The sequence below is a fragment of the Delphinapterus leucas genome, chromosome 9 (genome assembly GCF_059928025.1).
Source record: "Delphinapterus leucas isolate spDelLeu-1000000601 "Yukka" chromosome 9, BTC_Dleu_Yukka2, whole genome shotgun sequence".
Taxonomy (NCBI): Eukaryota; Metazoa; Chordata; class Mammalia; order Artiodactyla; family Monodontidae; genus Delphinapterus; species Delphinapterus leucas.
The window spans coordinates 38421565-38441896 of record NC_143137.1 but is presented as its reverse complement, the minus strand read 5'-3'; the positions used below and the strand labels follow the sequence as shown (position 1 = coordinate 38441896).

Below are 20332 nucleotides of genomic sequence, written 5' to 3'. Positions count from 1 at the left end.
ATCACCAAGACCAATGTCAAGGAACTTACCACCTATGTTTTCTTTTAATGGTTTCAGATATTACATTTAAGTTTTTAATCCATGTTGAGGCAATTTTTGTGTATGGTGTAAGATGGTGGTCCAGTTTCATTCTTTTGCGTGTGGCTGTCCAGTTTTCCCAACACCATTTATTGAAAAACTGTCCTGGAAACTACTGTATATTCTTAGCTCCTTTAGTCATAAACTAATTGACCATATATGTATGGGTTTACTTTTGGGCTGTCTATTCTGTTCCATTGATCTATGTGTCTTTTTTATGCTAGTACCATACTGTTTTGATTACTATAGCTTTGATATATAGTTTGAAGTCAAGAAGGATGATGGCTCAAGCTTTGTACTTTCTCAAGATTGCTTTTGAATATTCAGGGTCTTTTGTGGTTCTTTATAAATTTTAGGATTTTTTGATCTATTTCTGTGAAAAATGCCATTGAAAGTTTGATAGGAGAAATGTTCTAATCTCATTTTTTTACATGTAACTGTCCAGTTTGTCCAGTACCACCTATTGAAGAGACTGTCTTTTCTCCATTGATTAATTGACCATAAGTGAATAGGTTTATTTCTGGGATTTCTATTATGTTCCACTGATCTATGTGTCTCTTTTTGTGCCAGTACTGTACTGTTTTGATGACTGTAGTTTTGAGTACAGTGTGAAGTCAGGAAGTGTGAAACCTCCAGCTTTGCTCTTTTTTCTCAAGGTTGCTTTGGCAATTCAGGCTCTTTTATGGTTCCATATGAATTTTGGGAATATTTGTTCTAGTTTTGTGAAAAATGCCATGCATCTTTTGATAGGGATTGCATTAAATCTATAGATTGCTTTGGGTAGTATAGATATTTTAACAATATTAATGTTTCCGATCCATAAGCACTGGATATCTTTCCATTTATTTGTGTCTTCATCAATTTTTCCCATCAATGTCTTATAATTTTCAGTGTGTCTTACGTCTCAAGTTAGTATCTTGTAGGAAGCCTATAGATGGGTCTTTTTTTTTTTTAATCCATTCAGCCACTCTATGGACTAAATTCTCCAATCAAAAGACATTTACATTTAAAATAATTATTGATAGGTTTGTACTTATTTGCATTTTGTTAATTGTTTTCTGGATGTTTCATAGTTCCTCTGTGTCTTTCTTCTTCTCTTACTCTCTTCCTTTGTGACTTGATGATTTTCTGTAGTGGTGTGCTTAGTTTCTTTTCTATTTTCCTTTTATGTATCTAGGTTTTTGCTTTGTGGTTATCATGAGGTTTATGTAAAATAATTTAAGTTTGAATGCAATCTACAGCTTTTTATATTTTTATTCCCCCCCATGTTTTATAGTTTTGATGTCACATTTTACATCTTTTTATCTTGTGTATCCTTTAACTAATTGTTGTAGCTATAGTTATTTTTATTACCATTGTCTTTTAACCTTCATACTAGCTTTATAAGTGATTCAGCCACCACCTTTACATTATTCTGAATTTTACTATATATTTAACTTCTCCCATGAGATTTATACTTTCATATGTTTTCCTGTTACTAATTAGCACAATTTCATTTCAGCTTAAAGAAGTCTTAACTTTTCTTGTAAGGCTGGTTTAGTGACAATGAACTCCTTTATCTTTTGCTTGTCTGGAAAACTCTTTACCTCTCCTTCAACAGCTTTGCCAGGTGGAGTATTCTTGATTGGAAGTTTTTTTTTTTTTTTTTTCTTTCAGCATTTTGAGTATACTGTGTCACTCCCTTCTAGCCTACGAAGTTTCTGCTGAAAAATCTGCTGATGATCTTATGGGGGTTGCCTTGTGCATAACATAAGTTATTTGTCTCTTGCTGCTTGGATTCTCTTCTTGTCTTTAACTTTTGACAGTTTAATTATAATGTGTCTTGATGTGGGTCTATTTGAGTTCAGCTTTTTTGGAACTTTCTGGGTTTTCTGGAACTTTCTGGGTTTTCTGGATCTGGATATCTGTTTCCTTCCCCAGGTTAGGAAAGTTTTCAGGCATTATTCAAATGAGTTTTCTCCTCTCTCTTCTCCTTCTGGGACCCTTACAATGAAAATGTTGGTCTTCTTGATGTTGTCCCATAAGCCCCTTCAACTATCTCTACTTTTTTTCATTCTTTATTCTTTTTGCTGCTCCTATTGTGTGAGTTCCACCACTCTGTCTTCAATTCCATTGATCCTTTCTTTTATTTTATCTAGTTTGCTGTTAAATCCCTCTAGTGTATTTTTCAGTTCAGTTATTATATTCTTCAGCTCTGTGACTTCTCTTTGGCACTTCTGTATATTTTCTATCTCTTTGTTGAAGTTCTCACTGGGTTCATTCATTCTTCTCCCAAGTTTGGTGACCATCTTTATTACCACTATTTTGAAATTTTTTTCAGGTAAATCACTCATCTGTTTCATTATTGACTTTTTCTGAGGTTTTATCTTGTTCTTTCATTTGGAATATATTCCTATTTCTTCATTTTCCTCGACTCTCTGTGTTGGTTTCTATGCACTAAATAAAACAACCATCTCTCCCAGTCTTAAAGGAGTGGTCTTGTGTAGGAGATGAAACTTAATGTTCTACTCTGCCTTAGCTCTTGGTTGTCTGTCAATCCTTTGTGATTGTTCATGAAGCCTGTTTTATTTTTAGTGGCTCCTTGTAGTTGAGGGTGTGCCAAGACCTGTCAGTGGAGGGGAGGATCTGTCAGTACCTAGATTCAAGTGGTTTGGAAGCCAGGCCCTCAGGCAGCAGCTTTTAAAGTACGTAAATACATGTAGTCCTGTGGGGTCACAAGCATAAATCTCACTGGCCACCAGGGCCAGGAAATCTAGAGGAGTCTTCTGGGTGGCAGTTACAAAAATCAGGGTGCCAGACAAGCAGTCTTCCGGGACATGCTGGTAACCTGGAATGAGGCAGAGGGAGAGCACAAATGTGGCATCCACCTACCTCTGTCCGTGCTGTTCTTACCTCAGTAGGCCCCTAGATGTGTGCTAAACCAGATCCCTGACCTCAGAATAAAGTTCCAGGTCAAGCAAATAGGTCTCTGTCACAGAAAGACTGGGTGCAGGTTTCAGTCTCCTGACTGTGCAGTGCCCTGGGGATGGTAGCCAGCCAAGAAGTGACTCTCCAATTATTGTAGTCCCATGGGACACATGAATGCCAGCCCTGCTGGCCACCAGAGCCGGTGATCAAATGGTGTCCCATGGGTGGCAGTCACAAAAACCAGGGCACCAGACATGCATAGGGCTCTTCTCTGAGAGATACTGGTGCTCTGCAACATGACAGAGGGAGAGTGCAAAGATAGTGCCGGCCCTCTGAGGTCTCTGGAAAGGATTACAGTCAGCCCTTATATGTGTGTTTAATTAGAATCCTGTCCCTCAGGTCATAACTATGAATATAAGCTAATAGGCCTTTTTCACAGAAAGACTGGGCTCCTGGGTCTGTTGCCTCTTGCTGGCCCTGGGAGTGTTGACAATTAAGAACTCTTTCTTGGTTGGTTAATAGTGACAGTGATTGAGGCACTCATGAAAGTACATACTAGGGAACACAGTTATAAACTCTACCTGGAGTTTCATCTTTGAGGAGGTAGCTTATGAGCTGAGTTGTTCAACAAGCATCAAGAATTAACTCTGCTGGTGATATGCTAGATGGCCTGAGAATACAAAATTAAATAGAAGGAGCATTTGTCTCTTGTCTGAAGATTTACAATCTTGAATTAATAGTTTGAATAGGAAGACACAAATAGTCAATAAGGTAGTAAGGCTGATAGCCAATTTGCTGAACTGTTAAAATACCAAATTCTTCCATACCAGGGTAAGTAGCAGCTAATCCAGGTACTCCTTAATTTGTTCTCTACTCTGTCCTGCCTCATTATCACCCCCAATCCTGTCTTCCATAGTGCCTGAACTTTCCTGTGTTCTAGTAACTAAAGGTTTAATACTTTTATGCACTCAACATTTTACATATAATCCCAGGGGATGCACTTCACCAAGGGGTAAAAAAGTTTCAAGCCTTGAAGTAGCAATGAGAATTTGGTAATCTGCAGTTAAAGGCCAAAGTGTGAAGTTCAAGTTGGGGAAGAGAGGGAAATGGAAATGAAGAACTCATAAGGATAATATAGACCCACAGAGAGATATTAAGCAGATATTTTTTATAAAATGATAATTTTGACCAACCTTAGTATATAAGCACTCATTGATGTGTGTTGAACTAGCTATTATGATGCTAATGAATTATTATTAGTAACATATACTCTTACTTTGCATATGTTTTTTGCTGTTGCTCTTTCTGTTCCTGCCAGCTAATGAGTTTGCATCCACATTTGCAAGATGGCTAATCCTTGTCTGGGATCTTATCTGCTGATGAAACAAAAGAAAATGAGATGAGGCACACAGAGGAGATTGAGCTAGAGATGTAGTTTCCATAAGCACAAACCTCCAACCAATGGGAGGAAAAAAAGAAAAGCTTCATACATATAGACTTGCATGCAGGGAATTTACCTCCTTAGCTATACAATTATAAAATCTATTATGCCAATATTACTCCACTTTTCAATAGGTGATTTCAGAATTATAGACATGAGCACTGAAAAATCATTGGGAGGGGAAAAAAAATCAAACTTGGTTGATCTGGAGTGATTTTTCCATTTCACTCAGAACATTTTACCAAACAGTATCTGAATATTGACAAATAGGTTTACTCATCAATGTGCATAGGCATGAGATCACTAAGAAGTTCTGGATTAAAAAAGGGCCAGTAAGAAAGATTGGCTATATGAAAATATTGAGAGAATTGATTCCCCATTGCTTCCTTCCTTCCCAAAGAGAGAATGTATTCCTTATTAATGGATGATTATTACAGGTCAAATAATAAACACCCAAAACAGTACCTGAGCAAATCAGTGTTTTATTTTTACATCATAGTTTACTGTTCTTCCTGACAGTCCCTGCATTGTAGATTCTGTCAATTATAATTCCTAACACTATGTGTATAATGTTTCTTCATCTTCCATTTTAAGAGTAACTGAGTAATGTTATTTACTTCCATCACATTTTAGTCTTCATATTCTTCCAGCAGCAAGCTCCAAAATCAAAATCTAACAATCAATAGAATATGTATGCATAAAAAAATCCAAAATTTATACCCTTTGAGACATATGGGAATAAAATTTTCATATTCCCAAAGGTCTGCATTTTTTTGGCATTGAACAGGGTATTACAATTTAACACAAAATCAGGTGACATTTAAAATACTATTTAATATTTTACAACTCTTTCTCTACTAATACAGATCATCTTAATGTGATAGAAATGTTTCTTGCACAGCATCATCTGGGGGGAAGCTTTGCCCCTATGGTGTTCCTCTTCTCCATCCCTCTTCCTGGGGTTGGTGGTGGTGCCTCCCCATCGCAGCAGCTCAGGGAGATCCATGCAGGCAGTCCTCTTCACTCTGAATGGGCAAGCGCTCTGGAGGAAGAACAGATTCCAATTTCTGCCAGCGCTCTGGAGGCCACAGGATGTGAGTAGCATGACCATGCAGGAGTCCCAGGGAAACCTGAACTCATGAGAGACACAAAGTGAGAAAGATGTTCTTTTATACAGGATCATCATTAATATCTTGAAAACAGAATTTGATCCGGGTCTGATGTTCCATGGAAAGATAACGATGATGATTAAGAGAGTAAACCCTTAGTGGCATTTTTTCTAGGTGCTTTATATATGTAAGTTCCTTTAATACAACCATTTGAGGTAGGTACTGATATCCCCTTTTTGCATAAGAGAAAACTATGTTCAGGGAGGTTAAAGCACTAGCCAGAGGTCACATAGCTCTCAAACCACAGAGGCTGGCTTCAAGGCTGGGCAGTCCAAGTTCAGGGGCTGCACCCTTAACCTCTATCGTCAGTAGACTGGTTGCTTAACCCCCGGAGGCATGAATCTGGTTTACATTCTCAGAATTTCCTCCAGCGTTCCCAGTATCTCAGAGAGACTTTTTCTTTTTCTTTTTTTTTTGGTAGAAAATCAGAGATACCTTAAAAATATCTATATGTTGTAAAAAATACTGTCCCACATACTGGATGAGCAGCAGAAGTTAGGTGTGAGACTGGGTAGGGTGCCTCCACCGAAAGTACACTGAGCAATTTGGATCTACTGCTCACGGGGAGAGGTGGGAAACCAAGGGGAAAAAATCCAGTATACGGTCTTCTACTGATGATGGTTCGACTTATGACTTTTGACTTTATGATGGTGTGAAAGCAAGACGCACTCAGTAGAAATCATACTTCCAATTTTGATCTTTTCCCAGGCTAGCAATATACGGTATGATACTGATACTTTCTTGTGATGCTGAGCAGTGTCTTTGAGCTGCACAATTACAAGGGTAAACAATTGATACACTTACAACCATTTTGTTTTTCACTTTCAGTACAGTATTCAATACCTTACATGAGATATTCAGTACTTTATTATAAAATAGGCTTTGTGTTAGCTAATTTTGCCCAACCGTAGGCTAATGTTAAATGTTCTGAGCACGGTTAAGGTAGGCTAGACGAAGCCATGATGCTTGGTAAGTTAAGTTTATTAAATGCATTTTTTACTTAAGATTTTTCAACCTTCAGTGGGTTTATCAGGATGTAACCCTATCATAAGTGGAGGAAAATCTATATGAAAATCACTGCAGATGGTAAAAGACATACCAGGATGGAAGAGGAGGCAAGGGAAGGGAACTTCTCCTGGAGGATATAAGACTGAGTCCTGAGAGGGAGGGAGCCCTTAAAGACATGTCAGGGCTCCCTAGGGACATGAACTGCAGTGCTCCAAAGAACGTAGCAAAAAAAAAAAAAAAAAAAGAAAAAATGTAGCAAACTGGTTTAAAATGCAGATCAAGGCCCTATACTCAAAGATTTCCAGGCCCTCCCTCAGACCTGTGAAGGGTAATCTGTGCCTTTTGTTGGTGCTATCAGGTAATATTTTAATGGTATGCAGAAGCTTACAAAACACACTCATTGAGTGCCATCTATAAACCAGATACTATGTGTCCATTTTATTTTCAAATGTTTTTCCTATAAATTGGAGCTCCATAGTAATTAACATATGACACTGCTTTCATTAAAGTTCTTCTATTTATATGCATTTGAAAAAACACACTGCCCAAAGACTTAGAGCTGGATGTCAAGGGAGACACTTCCAAATAGATAACCAGAAACATTAAAAAAAAAAAAGTAAACATTCACAACATCTTGAAATACAAACAAAATAAGCCCAAAGGGTACCAAGAAGCCCATGGGCCCAATAAAGGAATTTTTCTTCAACTTGTTACTGTAAAAATCAAACCTACAGAAAATTTGAAAATGTTGTATAAAAAACAGCTCTATTCACCAAAATTCACCAGTTATTTACATTTTGCTGCATTCATTCCCCTCTCATATGTGCATATATGTATTTCTACACATATACTTTTTCCTGAAAACATTTGAAAGTTGTCATTATGCTGAATTTATCCCCCAATACTTCAGCGTGTATCACCTAAGACACTTTCCTACATGAACACAATACATTATATGCAAGACATTTAATATTGATACAATATTACTTAATATACAATCCATATACAAACATTTTCAATTGTCCAAATGTGTTTCAGAGTGATTTTATTTTTTTAATTTTCAACTGAGGATCATAAATTGCATCATGATTGTGACTATGATGCTTCAGTTTCCATTTGGCTTAATCTAGAGGTTCTACATCTGTAATTGCCCGATTTTTTTCCCCTCCTGATTAGAGTCAAGTGTTCTTGGCAAGAATACCATATAGTTGATATTATATTCTTACCATTTTATCACATCAGGAGGCACAAAATATCAGTTCACCTCATGTCATGTGAAGTTTGATCATTCGATTAAGGTGAGGTTGACCAGGTTTCTCTTGCAAACCAATCAATCATTTTCCTTTTGTAATAAGTAATCAGGGGGATGATATTTTGAAATGTAAATATCCTGTATGTCAACAACATATCATCTCACTGCTCTCTGAAGGAAGCTGGTTTCTAAAGCATCTAATAATTTTAAAATCTATTGATTATCCTGCCTGAAACAGGATAATCAATTATCCTTTCTAAATTTGTTATTTATTTTACGTTTATTAGCTTCCCTTCTTCTCTTAAGAAGTGCTGTCCCCTCCAACCTCAAATGCCTATATATATATATATATATATATACATATATATATATGTGTGTGTGTGTGTATATATATATATATATATATATATATAGTTTTTTTTTTAATTGTGGCACACAGGATCTTTTAGTTGTGGCTTGCGGGATCTAGGTCCCTGAACAGGGATCAAACCCAGGCCCCCTGCATTGGGAGCACGGAGTCTTAGCCGCTGAACCACCAGGGAAGTCCCCAAATGCCTATCTTTTAACATAAAAGATTCCTTTTTAAATTCAAAATCTTACTATAATTTGGTTTGTTTGATACTCAGATGTCCTACATTGGGCCAGTGGGAGTCCTTTGTTCATTTTTGGATATGTCTCCATGAATCTTTGAGCACTTCCTAACTTTTTGGTACCATTAGGTGTTGTGGGCTTACCTTGTACTTTATACCTGTTCCCTCTGAAATTAGACATCTCTTTAAAGAGCCTTGGTTTCTTTTATCAAGGAATGCTACTTAGAAATCAAGATCTGGTACTAGATGTGCTCATTGCTCCTGGGGGTGTCAATCTTCTATGCCATTTCAGGGGATAAACATAAAAAGCCCCAAACCACAGGATTCTCTCTTACCTTCATGCATTCCCTATTTCTGTCTCCCTTCTTCCAGAGTGAGCACTCTGTCTCCCCATAACAACCCATTTACACTATCCTAAAATACACAAAAAATAGTTTTGAGATCACTATACTATCAATACTACCAACAACAAATTTTCTGAGTAAAAATCGAGATTTCTTTGCAATTACTTTGGTCCTTAAAATAGATCTCATTTTAAGGGTGTATTGGCAGAGTCCTGTATTCAAAACTTAATTGAATTCAGTCTTTTTTTCTTCCCAATATACAGTTATATTTCCATTCGATATATAGTTAGGCCCATTTGTTTCTATTTGTATTCAATTTTAGAGTTTGCTTTTGTTATCCTTTTTGATTCAATTTAACTTTTGAATAAATATTTAAGTGGTTTAAGAGTAAAATTATTCTTAAAAGGTATGGCATGCAGAATAATGTCCCCACACAAACTCCCAAGGTGCATATCCTGATCCCCAGAAGGTGTGAATATGTAATGTTCCAGGGCAAAAAGGGAATTAAGGTTACAGATGGATTTAAGGTTGCTGATCAGTTGGTCTTAAGATAAGGAGACTATCCTATAGGATCCCATGGATACAAATGTAATCACAAAGGTCTTAAATGTAGACCAGCTAGGCAGAAGGGTCAGATTCAGAGAGAGATTTGAAGATGCTGATGCAGAACAGGGCCATGAGCCAAGGAATGCAGGTGGGCTCTGAAAGCTGGCAAGGAAACAAATTATCTCCTAAAGCTTCCAGAATAAAGGCAGCCCCGCTGATACCTTAATTTTAGCCTAGTGCCCATTTTGGACTTTTGGCCTCCAGAACTGTAAAATAATAAACTTACGTTGTCTTAAGCCACTAAACTTGTGGTGACTTATTACAACAGCAATAGGAAATAATAAACTAATAAAAAATACACGGACGTTCCACTCCCATCTGCTACCTTACCTCTCTAATAGGCTAACTATATTAATTAGTTTCTGGTTTATCCATTTTTTTCCAAAAAAGAAACCCAAATACATATTTTTATCAGTTTTTATCTATTACATTCTTATTTCCCTTTTTTCTCATACTGAAGGTATATATTCCCTTTTGCATGGTACCTTTATTCTTAACAGCATATCCTGGAAACCACTTCCTATCACTTCATAAAGAGGGAGCCTGTGGCTTTTACAAAAGCCCTATCCCACATCCAAGCGATTCTGATTAACCCCACTAGAAATCTAGATCTGGACTTTCCACTTGGCTTCACACCAAGAAAAAAGGTAAACCTAACCAACTTTAAAAACTCTCTTGAATATATCTGGAACTCCTAAGTAACCATTCTAACCATATTAACTGCAGAAGCCTAGATCTAAATGGTCTGTCATGCTGCCGTTTTTTTAATCTATTTTTGTTCTTGTCTGGGCTCAGCTGAGCTAGAGAACAGCTGGTCTCCATCCCCTCCACAATAACCCTTTTTAGATTTGATAGCTGCTACTCAGTTGTTCCTCAAGCCTTTATTTGCTTTTCCAAATTGTTTAACTTTTTTCATAAGGTTGATCTGCCAATCTTTTAACTTGGCTGAACTCTTGCCAATATTTTTGCCTGATTTCTTAGTTTCGGAGATCAATTTTTACAGAGTGATTAAATTTTTTTAAAATCAACATTCAGTTTACCAAAACCTATTATAATTTTATTCCAAACATTTATTAGAGATGCTACTCTAACTTCCTGAAAAAAAATGATTCATCTTCATAATTATAAATAATGGTGAAAATTCCCACAGATGGATAATGTCAGTATCATTTTTAAATATGGTATGGGAATGCAAAATATAACTGTTTTTTAAAGACTGAGATTAAGATAGAGAGTGCCTAGTCACTCTCTTAGCTATCTTGTCACAGATCTTTTTTTTTTTTTTTTGGTTGGTATGTACATAGACATGCAAAGAACACAGTGAATTTAAAAGGGCATAAAAATCCAGAAATATATTAAACTTTAAACAATTTAAAAGTTCTCTTCAGGTACAGCTTTGGTGTCCACACATACTGTGTTAGGCATGGTCTTCCAGAGAAACAGAACCAATAAGATGTGTGTATATATAGGAAGAGATTTATTTTAAGGAATTAGCTCACACAATTATGGAGACTTGGTGAGTCCAAAAATCTGATGCAGAGGGCCAGTAGGCTAGAGACTCAGGAAAGAGCTATAGTTTAAGTAAGTTCAAAGGCCATCTGCTGGTAAATTCCTCCCTGGTTGGGGGAATGTCAGCCTTTTGTTCTTTTCAGGCCTTCAACTGACAGATCTGTAGTATGTGGGTGTGACTTATCCAACCTGCTTTCAAAGTCCACCCATCTAAATGTAAATCTCATCCAAAACCACTCTCGCTGAATGATGTTTGACCAAACATCTAGGCACCTTGGCCCAGCCAAGTTGACCCACAAAATTAACCATCATACCTACAAATATAATCACCTCTGACAAACATATTTCCTCTGTGCTTACTCAGTGTCACACACAGTGTTTATTTTCGGGGTGATGTTCCAAACGACTTACTTACACATACTGACTCATTTAATTCTCACAATAACCCTGATGCAGGTACTATTATTGTCTCTACTTCATAGTTGAGTAAACTCAGGTATAACAGTACATTTTTTGAGCTGAGGCTTTAATGCATGCCCTCTGGCTCTCGAATATCTGTATCAGGATCATCACCATATAATTTATTATACAAATGAGACACTTCTGACAGTCAATGGGGGCACTTTTTAAATTAAGTAAGGATAGTAATTTGTTCAAGACTGTCCTGGACAAACTAAGGTACGGTCACCCCAATCATACTACTTCTTGATATTCCTAGGTCCCACATACTTTCCTGAAACAAGTAGATTTATCAAAAGGAAATGCACATTATGGGCAGAAGTGTGTTCCCCCCAAATTCATATACTGAAGCCCTAACCCCTAGTACCTCAGAATGTGACTGTGTTTGGAGATAGGGCGTTTGAAGAAGGGACTAAGATAAAATGAGGTCATTAGGGGAGGCCCTAACCCAATCTGATGGTATGCTTGTAAGAAGAGGAGATTAAGGCACACAAAGAGGTAACAGGGTTGCACGTAGACAGGTGAAAGACCATGTAGGCACACAGCAAAAGGACAGTCACTTGCATACCAATGAGAGTGGCCTTGGAAGAAACCAAACTCACCAACAGTGATCTTGGACTTCTAGGCTCCAGAACTGTGAGAAAATTTGTTTAAGCCATGCAGTCTGTAGTATTTTGTTACGACAGCCCTAGTAAACCAATACAGACATAAATAAAAAGGAACACTGTGCTGGAAGCCAGCTCCTGAGATGTCCCAATATTCATACAAAATAGGGGAACAAAGGAAGAGGATGAGAAAAAAAAGGAAAAAAAATCTGTTATTAAAGAGCGAGAGAGAAAGAGAGATGCTTACGCATGTATTGAACACAATTTTTTTCAATAGCTTAAATACTCTGACCAACCAACCTAATATTTTATTGGGACTCAACGCTCCCCTCTCTTTGCTCGTTTGTGTTCCCTGTGTAGATGTGTCTCCTCCAGTGGATTCACAGTATTTTTAGGCTTGAGGAATTCACTTTTACAGTAAATTTTAAAACACAACACCAAAAACACATTAAACATTATAAACCCTTAGCAGACCATTGTATTTTTAGTATCTACTGAATGAGAAAATAGGTCCATTTACATGTATTAATGAGCCTCTTACAATAACTCCTTTGCCCAAAGATGGGGAATCAAGGATCTAGAATATTTGTCACCAAACTATTTTGATTGTGTACCCCACTAGCAAAAATACTTGAGAATTCACCTTTGTATTTATATATTTAAAATTGTATATATAATATATAAATATAAAATTATATAATATATAATTATATAAAAGTATATTAAAATTATATATACATATGTATTAGTATTAACACTCTATAAAACCAAATGTTAGTAAAGCTCAAATTCTTATTTTTCAGATCCAAAGTTCTACTTATTTATTTATTTATTTTGCATCCAAGGGATCACTATAAACACCCCCTATATATTCCTGCTCCCCTCTTTAGAAATCCCTTCTCTGGCAAACACCAAAATTACTGTCTGGAAAGTGATCAGTGCTATCAGTCAACTGGCTTGTTTTGTCCACATGCTGCCAAGGGACCACATGGACTAAATTTACAGTGAACTACCTGTCTTTGATCGAATTGGCTCCACTAAGAAGTTATTTTGGCATCTGGCAGACACAGCCTCCATGGGCCCAGCCTTTGCTTCAGGTGCCAGGGGCACAGGTGTGTGTCACTCTGGTTCCCTCCACCCATTCCCACAGGGCTACAGTCTACAGAACACTCTTCTGATTCTTGGCTTCAGGGCACCCTCTGTTGAAGGAAGAGCTTGCAAGGACAGTCTGTGAGTACTGTGGTAAAATAATAAAAATAAAACCAGTTACTTTGTACTGGTCATTGCTGAGCAAGGACAAACATAAGCACATGAGTCTAGAGATAGGACAGAGGGGAAAACACAGAAAAGAAGTTAAGGAAGGAAGAAAGAAGATGACTGTTAATGTGAGCAAACTCCTTTTTAAAAAGATGTTCAGAACTAGAGCCAGGGTCAGAAGAAGACCAATATGAAAAATCAGGTGAAGCATAAAACTTCCAAGTTTATGTGATTAAAATGTTTTCTGAAAAGGACAATGTTTCATCCAAGATTAGGAATTACTTTTCAGCAACAAATATTTGTTGAATGAGTGAATGTTCATTAAAGAGGAAAGCTAAAATCTGGAAATGCTATATTTTCTGATCTGGGCATCAAGGAAATTCCCTAACTTATCTTAGGAGAAACATCCATAGTTTGCTAGAAAACAATATTAAGTGACATAAGAGCTTTACAGATGATGTGCCACCGTGGATTGACCACAAACTAGTGCTACCAAAAAACTGTGATACAGTTCTTGATACAGTTCTTTGGTCCAGTCTCAAAAGAATTTTTTAAAGTTACAGTATGGAATTTAAAACATATACATGAAATACATAGATTTTAAATTTTTATATTTACTGCCTCTTAAGAATTTTTAAATATATTACACAGGCAAAGAAAATTGGTTTGGATTGCCTCTGGTGACCACCATTTACCTCCAAAACAAATGAACAATATTAGGGAGGAGAGAAATGTATAATGACTGGTCCTCAGTCTCCTGGGATGAGTACCGTTGGCTTTTGAGTAACAGACCAAAATTCTGGCTACTTGTCCTCTTCCACACATTAAACTTTTCCTGAATACAACATCCACCTCAGTCTGCTCACAGTGGCAGCCAGGGAACACTGCTCACTGCTGTATTGACAAACTCTTTCTGGACTGGAGTACCACAAAAGAGGATGTTGTCTTGATAACTACTGATAAGACCAGAGATGCAAGTGGTACCTGGAGAGCAGGACACTGGAGAGAAACATGGCACTTCACTCAGGGCCCGTGCTTTGGTACCGTGCATTCAACATGATGCTGCAAGTGGAGAGCGCAGGGCAGGTTCTGTGCACTGGTGATCAATCCCGAGGGAGCAGAGCACTGTACACCAGTTACTAATCCCGTGGAAGGACTCCAACTAAATGGAGGACAGCATAGATCATCACAGTGCCAGCCACAAGGAACAGACGTCTAACATCTCACCCACTGCATCTTGGTGTCCGTCACCAAGGAAAACACAACGCCATCAAGCGCTGGATGGAAAAGTGCAACGCTCACACAGAGAAGAGACAGAGCAACATCGGCTTCCACTGTGGGTGTTGCTGGTACTCAGCTCCACAGAGAAGGATGCCCTGATAGTGCAGAGATTTGCCTCCCTGGCCCTGCCTCTGTGGTCACCATTTTCTGGGACTGTCAGTGTTACACAACAACAACACTCAAGGCAGGTACTTAAAAACAACCTAAAAGACTAAGCGAAAGAGGTTGAGGAGAACAAAATAGTTCCTTTATCAGAGAGCATAAAAGTGAGCTCTCTTGAAATTATGAACAAAAGCAGATGCGTGGTCTAAGTGAATCAAAAAGAATTAGAAATAAAGACAGGCAAAAACATACCATATGGAAAAATAAGCAACGGCACTGTTTTAAAATATTATGAAAAGGATATTTTTGTAAGTCTGAAGGATAGAAATGATAGCACCTACTTTATTTTTACACATGGATTAACATATACAAACCTGAGGTTTTCATTAACATTGTTTGATACAGTAGACAAGGGTCAGAAAGAGAGTAGTAGTGGCTTGTCAACCAGCACACGTTCCCAAGATGCTTATCTACACAGTGTTGAGCAGATAAACATAGTCCTCTAAACAAAAACATGTAGGGAGACTGCTTGAAGTCTAAGCAAGCACTGACTGGCATCTACTCAAACACAAACTAGGAATGGCAAAGCTTTGGTTGTAGAGGTGAATGAGAGGCAGGAGGGTCATGTACTAAAGAATTATGCAGAAGACAAACAAGGAAAGTATCAACACTCCTAAGACCTAAGCTGGTGAGCAAAAGAATATATAGGAAGAAAGGAGGGGAGAAGGAAAGCTCTAGAAAAATGGAGAAATAAGTTAGAACAGAGGGGAAGCAGCAGCAGGTAAGGTAAAAGGCACAGAGGCAGTGGTGGCACACTGAGAAAGCTTTATTTGTGGGGAATGGACCACTTCCATTGCCCCCCTCCCACAGGGACCCTAGTAGCAGCACCAGTTATGAGAACACGTCACCATCCAGAAAATCCCAGCGCTGTTCTCTTTCTCCTCCCTGAAGTGACAAGAGGAAGGGTCCTTGTACCTGGGAATATTTCCCTTGGATGAGAACGCTTTCCTTCCTAAAGATGTATAATACAGGCTCACAGTACCTTATCTACAATTCCAAACTCCAAAGAGCTCCGAAAGTTCAATTGTTTTGTAACTCTCTGGTAGCAAAACCAGACATGACCTAAACTGTTAGGAAATCATACCCTTTATTTATCCCCTGCAGTGTGCCTATTCATAATTGTTGCTGCAGAAGTATTAACGTGCTTGATTATAGAAGTTGCCCCAGACTCTGCTGGGAACGTTATGTTATATGGCATAGATACTGTTTAGATGCTGTGTGTAGACACTGATACCACCTTTTCAACATCCAAACAGTCTGATTTCTGAAACACATTTGCCCTCCAAGTTTTAGATATAGTATTACTATAATATCTGCAAAGATGAATATCTACCAAAGAGGATAAATGTAACCAGAGTTTTGGGCTCAGTCCTAGGTGGGATGGGACCCCGTCTAGGACCTCACCAACTGGCGGGAAAGACAGATGTTTAAACAGAACATCAAAATACAATCCAATATGACAGACATATAAGGAGCCAAGTGCCCTGGGAGCAGAGACTGCAGTCAGGCCTTGGGAAGGTTCCACTGAGCCGATGCATCTAAGCTGGCTCCCAGGGATGATGGAGACTTCCCTCTCCTGAGGGTAGACCTTTACCCAGTGACATCCCCTGCCAGATTTCTGTCTAGAGCATTCTCCTAATCCTCCTTGCCCCCCCCCCCCACTGAGTTGCAAAATTGAGACGATGTGATAGGTTGATACAACCCAGTACTTTGCCATCGAAAAGGAAAGTCATATGCTTTACAAAAGATTCAAAATGAGATTCTCTCTTCTAAAGACCTCATTCTAGGGCAAGTGTTTTCCTTCATTATCAACAATTTTAACTTTAATCATTTCAAAGCAATTTTCCTGTTCAAGACTGAGCTTTAATCAGAATGTATCTTCAGGTCACTTCATGGCCTCTTCAGGATTCTCTCTAGGTAACTACAGAATCATGCATAATCATTCCCGTCCCCCCCAACCGCGGCACCTTCAGTAAATAGTTCAACATTTTATGCAGAAATAGAAACAAAACAGGCCTCTAGGGTTATCTCCAGCTAATTCTCATGAATTAATTTCCCAGGATTAATGTTTATGCACCAGTCTCTTCACCACATAATTTTGCAGCTTGATTAAGCAGGTGATGAAATACTTGAATATAATTTGGGTAGTTAGAAACTCACAGTATCAATAGACCACAGTGGAGGATGACATTACTGATGATGTCTCATTGCTTGCTTCTGTTCTCTCCAGTAGCTCGTGTCCCACATGCTATTTTTATGTAGGAGATAAAACGGTTCATATAAATACATGAGGGGAGGGGCGTAAAAGTCTTTATTGTTGTTGACATTGATTTAAACCATATTTAGGCCACTGGGCAGACAGCTGCTGAGACAAACCAGACTGCCATTGGTAGGAGAGGATTTGGGACAACAAGGTATCCAGTAGCCGTTGCCAGACCTGCTGCTATGGTGGGTGCAGTCACATCCCTACCATGGTTACCTCTGTTCATTTGGGTGGTTACCTGGCATCCAGTCTCTATCTTACCATCTCTCCCTACTTCCCATCCCTCTTTTATTCTTTTTTCAAAAAAAAAAAAAAAAGAAATCGAGGAGACTTACAAAACAACCAACCAGGAACAAAAGAAGATGAATAAAAGTGACAACTACGAGAGCCAAGATAGTTGCTGTGGAGAGCACACTTGGTACGTAGCATGTTTTCTTCCTCATGGTGGCTCTCAGATAGCTAGCTTACACAGCTCTCATAGAAGAGGGGGAAGTGTCCCAATTTTTAAGGGAAGCTAAGTTTTTATCTGATTAAATTTCTGCAAGCTATTTCTCACATGGGCTCTGTCCCAGGATACTCGAAGCATCAAAATGGACAATGTGCATGGAAGTAGGTTCCACCTAAAAGACAGTAGGACAGTTCAGCTTACTGGCAATCAGCTGTTCTGCCAAATGATTGAGGCGATGTCGTCTTGTATGTAATCTAGAGACCTAACTTATTCCAATGATAAGTACTTAGATTACCTGGCAGCACAGATAGATAGAATGCCCTTTAAATGATCTTTTCTAAATATTTCTTTCATCTGTGTTTTTGATATACAAGATCTGTTCTGTATTGTTTGTGGCTGGAGATAATTCCTGATCCAGAAATCTGGCTGTGTATCTACAAATGAAGGATGAGCTGGAATTGATGATCTACTGCACTCAGCCCTTTTCCTCATCCCAGAACAATATCTTAGTGGTCAGCGCTATAACTACTGTTCTTAAATTTAAGCTTACCAAAATCCAAAGAATTGTGTTGATAAGGAAAAAAGAAATTATGCAGTATAATAAAAGGTAATTGAAAGAATGGTCTAAACCCTAGCAAAACTGGCTTCTCTAGAAGAAATATCCACCAGGTATTTGAAGTGATAAAGGTACACATGGTGAAGCAGGTTCTTAAGGATCACTGAGATCATTATAGGTATGGGTGTGGCGTGTGTGGTACCGCCCATCTCAACCACCTTTTTGTGTCTGTACAAGTCTTGGTGAGAAGAAATGCCTTCATCCACTGCCTAACACCCCAAGCTGGATGGTCCAGATGTTCCTTCTCTCCATTGCCAATAGCTGAGGGTAGGCACATGACCAGGGCTCAACCAATTGGATACTCACATCCAGGGCTATGAATGTGAAGGGAGCGATGCAAAGGCACAGGAATAGTCAGAGATTACTGGCAGAGAGGAGAGTGCCAGGAAGTGTGCAGGGACACCAATTGCCAAACCCATCATCCTGCTCCTATGTGTGACATAAGGGTGTCCTATGTTGCTAACTGTCTAATTCCCAAGGCCTGTTTTCATCCCACCCATTCAGTGATATCCAATATCGATATCCTTCCAATGACATCTTTTCTACTTAAATTAGGGTGAGTTTGTGTTATTTGCAACCAAGATACCTGATGAATATACTGCCATGGAAATCCTTACACATGAATAATGTTTATAAGGATATTTAGAAATTAGGTCTAATCCCCAGTCCCACAGGTGAGGAAATTGAGGCTCAGAAATGCTGCCCAGTCAGTTAGGGCTGGGACTCAGCACTGGCTCCTAGTTCAAAGCCGTTTTCACCATACCTGTTAGCGATACAAAGCGTAGAGCCCTGGAAACTGTAATGTTTGGCATGGGGCCCTGCATTGATGCTTTCTAAACCTGCTTTCTCCCCAGGGAATAGTGAGGCCTTTCATTTTCTGCAGGAAAAAAACCAAACATTGCACATTAAGGTTTGTACACATCCATGCCACTTTGGGAACTGTTGCTGATTTGTAGCAGCAGAACACATTACAAGTCACCGGGCTGTAAGGAATGCTTGCTGGCGGTGACAAGAAAGGCAGTGCTTACTACAGCAATGCGGTTATGTGCATGTGCATAAAAGAGCCTGGAAAACGAAGAAGTGGGCAAATCAACACCATAGATACATAAAAGCCTACAAAAAAAATTTAATCATAACTATTATTCTTAATATATTTACTCTTCAAATTAATAAGGGACTTAAATATTTTTTAAAAGCCTACTATGTGAAGAGCACAGGGCATGATGTTCTAAATGTACCAAGATGTATGAGCCATAGACTCTGGCCTTGAGGAGCTTACAACTCAGATGGGAAGATGGCTGTCACAAGCTTGATCCACAGGATGTGTTTGGCAGAAGCAGAGGTTGCAGGAGATGAGAGTGATCTGGTGAGCAGCACAGGCCATTGAAGGATTAGGAGGAGATATATGTCCAACCCTGTAACAGGGGATGCCACCTCTGCCCACAGTCGAAGGAAAGAAAAAGCAAGGCAAGAAAGTGGAGAGCAAGAGAACAGTCAGGAGATTTTTTGCAATGGTGCTGCCAAGAGATATGATTGTGTATAAGAGAAAAGAAACGAAAGGAGCCTTCGGGAATGAAATCCACATTTCCTGGCACGGTATGTCTGGTCCTTCATTAGTGGACCTCCGCTTTATGTCTCAGTACTCCTCAACTTGTACCAGAATCACTCCCACACCTCTGCACATACTGCTTTCTCTGCCTCCTGAAAGGCTTTCTTTCACTGTTTACCTGGATAAGTCCCCTTCATCCTTCCAGACATATCTTACATGGTACTTCCTCCTGGAAGGCCTCCAAGCCCTCTTGCCATTCTCTGCAGTCTGGGCTTACTTATGATAACTAGTAATTACCACCCTGTACAATGAGGGTCTGTTTAGTTCTTTGTATCTTACTAAGTATGAGCTTCTTGAAGCAGGCACCGTCATATTCTAAATCAAGGGAATGAAAGTAGAAAGAAGCTCAAAAAATGTTGACTGATTAAATTAATGAAACAGGAGATGATGTGGATTTAGACTAGATATAATTTAGCAACTGACTGGACCTGGGAGCTGAGAAAAGAACAAGGTGTAGAGATAGCTCATTTCTCACCTGCCTGGAAAGATGGTAATGCTATTAATAATAGAGGGATCACAGTAGAAGGAGCAGATATGGGAAATGATGAGTTCAGTTTTGGATTATCAATCTGAGGATCCTGTTGAATGTCACGGGAAGAGATCCCGAATGCAACTGAAAATTCTGTGCAAGAGTCCAGACAATGGTGGCGAGTAGAACTTAGACATTCAGGAATCACCCAATTGTACCCACAGGAATTAATGTGCTCACCTAGAGAAGAAAGTAAGAG

The 20332-nt window shown here is 38.7% G+C and overlaps 1 protein-coding gene across 2 annotated transcripts in view; it reads right to left on the bottom strand.

The window, feature by feature from the left end:
- The window catches only part of IMMP2L (inner mitochondrial membrane peptidase subunit 2), a 935747-nt gene that overhangs the window by 19705 nt on the left and 895710 nt on the right, over positions 1-20332 (bottom strand). For both annotated transcript variants that reach the window (XM_022583030.2, XM_089917009.1), the window contains exon 7: positions 4262-5556. In XM_022583030.2, coding sequence (XP_022438738.1) covers positions 5419-5556 — 138 coding nt within the window. In that variant the 3' untranslated portion in view covers positions 4262-5418. The remainder of the gene's footprint in view (positions 1-4261; positions 5557-20332) is intronic.